Source organism: Sceloporus occidentalis, unplaced genomic scaffold (genome assembly GCF_023333645.1).
Source record: "Sceloporus occidentalis isolate IW3139 unplaced genomic scaffold, rSceOcc1.0.p SCAF_126, whole genome shotgun sequence".
In the NCBI taxonomy this organism is placed as follows: Eukaryota; Metazoa; Chordata; class Lepidosauria; order Squamata; family Phrynosomatidae; genus Sceloporus; species Sceloporus occidentalis.
In genome coordinates, this window is record NW_028317106.1 from 2,512,792 (window position 1) to 2,519,960 (window position 7,169).

Genomic DNA, 7,169 nt, shown 5'->3' on the forward strand with positions numbered 1-7,169 from the left:
AACCCAAAAACCCAAGTGTTCCACCTTTAATGAAGAGCCTCTTTGGACCCTACCAGCCCTGTTGGGGGTAAAAGCTGCCATGAATGTTACAATCATCGTTTCTCCAAGAGCCGACTGATAACGTGAGGCCAGCAGTGACTTTTCAGGAGTTCACAGCCATCTCTTCACCTCCGTGTGAAAGATTCCGGAGCTGTCACAGGGTAACGTTGAATGTAGCAGGTTCTTGCCCCCTTGCGCACGTCAGAACGTTCCTTCTGCAGGGTTCCATTTCAATGAAGTCATCAGAAGTTATGGCTCGTTGGAAGATTATTTTGGAAGATCGACAGAAACTTCCCCAATACGTTAACCCTTGCATGTTAATACCCAATAAGTGACTTGATTGACAGGTGTATTTTGTCACCACCTTCTTCAGCTCGTTTAGTCTGAACGGGTCGGGATAATGTTCCGGTGGGGATCTTGGTGTGCTCAGCACGTCCGACCTCGTAATACCCGCTTCAGCAGTTATCTAAAAATACACTCGATATTGTGTTTTCTAGAAGCCGGAGAAACCTTATCGTCTCCAAATCAACTCCTATAACCCTCTCAAAATAGGCACTCGGTCTTTATATCCGAGTGATTGCGCGGACGTCTATATGCCGCCGACCCTTTCTCCACCGGTACTCGGCACAACAAGTATGGGCGGATCTCTCCGGCATGCGGAGGGTTAAATCTAGAATCATTCCGCACGCGAGCTGCAAAACCACTCAGATATATCACTTTCTAGACGTCTTCATTCCGACGAGGACAATAACTTTAATGGCAGCGAATCTTTGAGGTTTTATTGCGCAGACATCTCGCGGGATATAACACAAGAACTTAACTGTTATTTGCGTCTCTCCATCCGGCTCTCAATCCGGGGGAAAACGGAGCGTTTTGTGCAGCTTTAAATTGTACATTAAAAGCTTCAACAGCCCGTCGCAAAACGCTCTAGTGAGGCGGTCTGTTTTATTAGAAAGACCAGGGCTGTCTGACCAGTCCTGATAACGCAGTCACATCCCCTACATTACATACAGACCTGCCGCTGTCTGACCAGTCCCGATAACGCAGTCACATCCCCTACATTACATACAGACCCGCCGCTGTCTGACCAGTCCTGATAACGCAGTCACATCCCCTACATTACATACAGACCATGTCTCTGCTATAGCGGGACTTTATACTCTGCAACGAGCCGCTATGTTTCAATGCTTTCGGCAACCTGGAATCCCCGCTATACGGAAGACATGACCTTTCAGCGTATTAATTTCTGCCCTCCGAGGCTCACAATAATTAAACCTTTCATCAGAAGTGGGGGCAACTTTTTTTTTATATAGCTCTGCCACTGGCATTGAAAGGGTTTCTCTATGATTACGGAGCAGGGTACCTTCCAGTACGCGAGACCCTCCTGCAGATATCGGGAAGGGGAGCGGAATGTATGGAAATGATCTTGTTTGGGAGTTCGGAGGATTCTAATTTGTGGCTTTAGCTGCCGACGGCAAAAGGACATTCAATTTATCGAAAAAAAGGAGATAGAAAATCCCAAAAGTGCGTTTAATGATGTTTGCTTAATTTATTGCCGTGGTGCATTGCAGGAAGAAGCAAACACACGTGACGTTCTCGGCCACATCTTAAAGGCATCCCGTCGCGAGCAATCTTCCAGGTCGGATCTGAAGCCTTCCAGAACGGCTGATGCGAAATCTCTTCTTCCCACGTATCTCAATTTGCGAAACAATCTTGAACTCCAGTAAATTACCTGTTCTCCCCCAAAAAACGCCTCCTCCATCTCCACTCGTCCAGCCCAATGTCTGTTTCAGGACTCGTGGGTCCTTCTAGAAAAAGGCTATGGTGAAAACATTGGGCTAGAGACCCGTAGCTGATCCAATATGGCGCCCAGACCCAATTGGACTTTGGATATAACAAAGCAGGTCCTAACTGTGGTTTATTGGTGAAGGGAGGGGCAGGGGGAGGGGCTTATTGAGACAAAATGTCTCCACGCATGCAAGGTTTCCAGATCATTAAAGCAATTAAGAAGAAATTAACATGGTGCTGTTATTTGCTACAACCCATTCAGATATCCACAGAAAACAACCGGATCCCATTAAGTTTGAGTTCTGCCATAACCAATATCCCGTGAAACATGTAGTCTAGAGTCTTTACTGATAATGTATCCCATCCATGGCATAGCCTTCCAGAGCAGGTGGTACATATTTATTTAGCAATTTACATAAGAAGATTTTTTCTTCTGACCCTATGACAAAAATGCTATCTGATTGTCCCAACCAAAAATAGTGTTCCTACCCATGTACTATAATGGTTGAAGGACAGGAGGCTGTGAGACATCACAAAGAGGCCACGTAAAGCGGGACAAAGTTCGGCGGTTCGCCAAATTTTTCGCTTAGCATAGCATTTATTCTTAAAGCAAATGCACATTTTGACAATGACGATTAAATCTCATTTGAAGAAGAGATAATTATGGAAAATCATATTATTATACATTCAATTTCTGCATGAAAAACATTTCCACCCGGTGTGGGGCATTTATTAGAGTCTTCTCAAAGAGGGGCTGCTAGGTAGGTATGGAAAACTTTCTCCCTCTTGCTACATCCCTGCGTGTCTCATCACTTCATAACTGTTTAGTAGAACCTCAATGTATCTCCAGGCTTCCAAATATAGAACCTTATCGAGTGCCGGTGTTCAACTCGATGCCTTCTTCGGGATTGGCTCTGAGATGTTCATCTCACAATGAAGGCTTGTGCCATTTAATATAGGACTTGAAATGATGGAGGGAGAGGAGATAAAGGTATGGGGAAGGGAAGCAAGGCTGAGGTGGGGGGGAGGAACCGAGGAGACATAACCCATCACTACGTGCCCTTAGACTTCTTCTGCCACTGGGGAAGTAATTGCATATGTAGTTGTGTAATCATTTCGCAAATACCCTTCTTTTGCGGCACGACCGCCTGCACAATGATTACTTTGATACTTGAAATTCACCGTAAACATTGTTTAGGCAAACGCGGTCCGGTAATCGGTAACAGATGTAGCAAGAACTCAATAACATTTCACAAGCATTTTAGAGGAGAAGATGTACAAGCTGGTGAAAATTGGAATGGAGTGTAAGAAGCATGGATACATTGTTATAGTTCATTAAACCAAATGTGTGTGGGGGGGATCACTAAGACACCAAAAGCTTGAAAGGAAATCATTGGAGGATGAGATGAATGAATGTGGTACTCGGCACCACTTAAAGAGATACAAGAACGTTGCGGAAAGGCCAGGAGCTCATAGAGGAGTGTGTGTGTGTGTGTATATACAAATGATTGACACATGACTCATAGAGGGTTTGGTGTGGAAACGATACAAAATTAGTTCTACGGGTAAAAAGAGGGTGGCATTTTGTGGCAGCTGAGATCCAGCTAGAAAGGGTTAATTGACATCAGGGAAGGAGGTAGGAATATGTTTTGCGATCCAGTTGCTAACTGGGAAAAATATTCACCACCTAAATGATTTGGCACATTCAGTTGTCAAATTTGTCACTAGGGAAACTGGCTGGATCTCCCATCGTGATGCTGGCTGAGCATGCGGGAGTGCCAGTCTGTGGCCGCCGGGGGGCTTCAATGTTGCCAATACACTGCATGCAACCTACTAAGATTTTAATACAGTCTGGACACACAGCCCCCTCCTGAACTGCTCAAGGGACATGTGTAGCCGATGTATGAAACGCGTCGGTGAGATAGGACTCCCTTCTCTTTGAAGTCTCCCCTGAGCGGCCTTAAGAACTGTTATTGCCTACTGGACACTGAGCCAGGACGAAGCTCTCTGTACATTGCTGGCTGCTGGTGGACAAAGACCTTCCAGATATCCTCTGGAAACGGTTTCTAAAATAGCCGCTGTTGTTCCAAGATCTCTGTCTGTTTCTCAGGTATTCCTTGTAATTCTTGGTCAGGAGGGTATAAAGGAAGGGGTTGATGCAGCTGTTGCTGTAGGTGAGGCAGGTAGTCAGGTAATTAATGTTCCTGGCAGCTTTAGACGAGACAGGCAGAGACTCACAGTATTGAGTGAGCAATTGCCAGATCCAGAAAGGTAAGAAACAAGCCCAAAATACTAGGACGATGGTAAAGATGAGATAGAGGACCTTCTGGTTTGGCAACCTCTTGGTCTGTTTGAAGGAGGCTGTTTGAGACACCCAATAGGTCCTGGCCAGTCGGATATAGAGATAGCCAATGATAAGTCCTGGACCTACTATACTGGTGCAAAAAAGCACAGTGAGATAAACTTTGTAGGACATCCGGCTCCACATGGGAAGGCAAATGCTCTTGTTGTCCTTGTGCACCAACTTAATCATGATGAGCATGGGCAATGTTATCAAAAATGAGACCAACCAGACGATTATGGCAATGCACTTCCTGTAACTCTTAGACCTCTTGACTGTGTCCAATGGCTTGAGCACCGCGAAGTACCGCTCGGTGCTCATGATTGTCAGGGTGAAGATACTGGCGTGCATGGTGAGAAAGTCCAGGCTGAAGAGTATCCGGCAGCCGATGTCTCCAAAGTACCACTCCTGGATGAAGTAGGTGCCCACAATAAACGGGATGGTGAGAAGATAGAGGAGATCAGCTAAGGCCAGGTTGATGATGTAGATGTACATGGAAGCTGAGGAGCGCATGGACTGGCACATAACCACCAACGTATAGACGTTCCCAGCCACTCCAACTATGCACATGAGGGATAAGATTACCCCGATGGTGCACGTGGCTATAATGTTCTCCATAGAGTTTGAGGAAGCAGGTACCTCCCATGTTGCATTGATGAGGCTGCTTAGGTTGGTCTTGAAGGGCATTTCAGTGGTCAAGGAGGACCTACCTTGAGGCTCTTCATGGAAAGACATCTTCTTGCCTTAAATTGGCTTTCTGATTTTCTTGGTCAATGGAAAGGAGCAATAGGGCATTTCAATCTGTCTTCCCAAAGTGCTTCCTGTAGGTAATAAGAAAAATGATCTTATTATCGTTCTACGAGTATTTTTCAAATGCCATAAATATAAATTTATATATATAGTAAAACACGAGCATTTCTAGAGCGAGACTGAAATAAAGTCTTTATAATCTTAGAATATATAATATATTTATGATAGTAAAGTAAGGACAATCCACGATCAGTGAGTCTGCTCATTTTGGGCTCAGAAGCTTCTACTCGGCCACCTCATATGGACCTTCCAGTGGGACTCAGTTCTAAAGATCTTGACAGGGTTCTACCAACACTCCTATGTTCTGGTGATCAGGACTCCAATTAATAAAAATAACTTCTGTTCAATAAAGCCGCGTCCTGCTGAGTCTGAGTGCCCTCAGCTGACAATCTACAAGCTTCTCGTGTCTGTCTCAGAAAGAGCGTGCCCTTTAGAGAGGGGGGAGATTGAGTTTCAACGTGTGAATCAGCCAGTCTAGTCAATACGTTAGCTGTCCTGAGGCTCCTCAGGGTGATTATATCTTCCCGTCCTTTGCTATAAAAAATAGTTACTGTTATCATGCTTTTGTCGGTCTACAACTCCCATCAGTCCCACCGCATTATAGATGGGAAGATTGAGGTCCCCAGCCCCCCCCCCTGGGCATTGAGCGACATTATACCCCCAAGCTTATGGAGCGCCGCGTTACCTATGTTACTGTAACCCACATTCTATCATAAAACAGAGAATTCCATTTCTATTATTGGCCATCTTGTAATAAAAATGAATCCTGCGCCCGGCCCCCTAATCCCCGGTTATCTATCTCTAGAAGTTAATAGCCGCGATCAAACTGAATTATTCCAAATGAAACCCGGAGACGCGACCTCCGTGAAGTGCGGCTAAATAGACCCGACTGCCCCGTGCGGCTGGACTGCCTCGTGCGGACGCGGTAATGAAAATGAATGCTTGGCTTGAGGGACCTTAAATTGCTTTTTTTCTTTCCTCCAGGAGTCAAGCTCTAGGACGTTAACCCTTTCCGGTGCAAATCTCACGCAGTAAAGGAATTTTAAAGCCATCAGTCAAGTGATAATGGAAGGTCATTTTATTGACCTGTCCTGGGATAGGCATGCTTTAACGATGGTGGGTTAACCATTTAACAACCAGATGGTAGACCGACGCATCTCAGGGCAAGAGACCCCGCTGTGTCCCCCAACTCTCTGGCAGCTTTAAAGATACCCCATGCAGCCCACCTCCCCAAACCCGTCCTCGCGTTTACCTCGATTCCATGCGGTCCCCGGGGCAGGAGGGTAGACGATTCAGCCCTTTAATCCCAAATCTTTTTTTCCCTTCGGTTGCCGTCTTCGGCATGTTTGAAGCGTGTGCCTCTCCTCTGCCTTGTCCTCCTCCGTTCTGTCTGGGTGATACCTACTGATGTAAAAAGGAACATATGAAAAATCCTCAGACTCCTCCTTACTGGAGACTCCGCCGATCCGAGGAGTCACTTTCCGAGCAGTCACTCGAGAACTGATATATATTTCTTTTTCTCCGGGGTACTTTTATTAATAAACCTTCCAGAGCACCTCCTCCCATCCGCTCCCCACCCTCCAGCCTTCATTCTAAATTAAACATTAGGGACAGCCCAGTCCATGCAGAGGGAGCCAAAGGGTTAAATCTTTCTATTAATTCCCTTTACGTAAATGATAATTTGATTGTTTGATTTTCCTGGCCCCGCTGCCTTTACAATTAGGTTTTCAAGTTGCCTGCTTAGCATACTGTGCTTTTTGAAGTGGAGTGCTACATTCTCTCTCTCTCTCTCTCTCTCGCTCTCTCTCTCGCTCTCTGTCTCTGTCTGTCTCTCTTGGATGAGCAGTTGAGCTTCTGCGTCAATTAATCATTCGGTCGGCTCCGGAAATATTTACGGTGGCAAAAAAAAAAAGAATAAAAAAGAGAATAGGGTTATTTAAAGATTGAAATAATAAAAAAAGAAAGGATTTGACAATTTGATACATTTTATCCATTTTATTTCTAGCCTCACATTTCTATTGAGATGGTTTTTTGGAATCTGGGAATTTTCTTACCACTTCTTCCGGGTAGATAAGCCAGGGGACAACTACATTTAGATTGTAAGCTTGCGAGCAGGGCTCTCTCCACCAAATGTATCGGTTTGTCTTAGTCTGTCAATTCTTGTCTTGTCATATCCCTTGAATTTATGTAT

General features: G+C 45.2%; 1 protein-coding gene across 1 annotated transcript; it reads right to left on the reverse strand.

Moving 5' to 3' along the window:
• Positions 1–3,787: 3,787 nt before the first annotated feature.
• On the reverse strand, positions 3,788–4,855 carry LOC149281968 (urotensin-2 receptor-like). Its single transcript, XM_089498892.1, has one exon. The coding sequence runs from the start codon at positions 4,853–4,855 to the stop codon at positions 3,788–3,790; it is 1,068 nt and encodes a 355-aa protein (XP_089355018.1).
• Between the last annotated feature and the right edge of the window lie 2,314 nt (positions 4,856–7,169).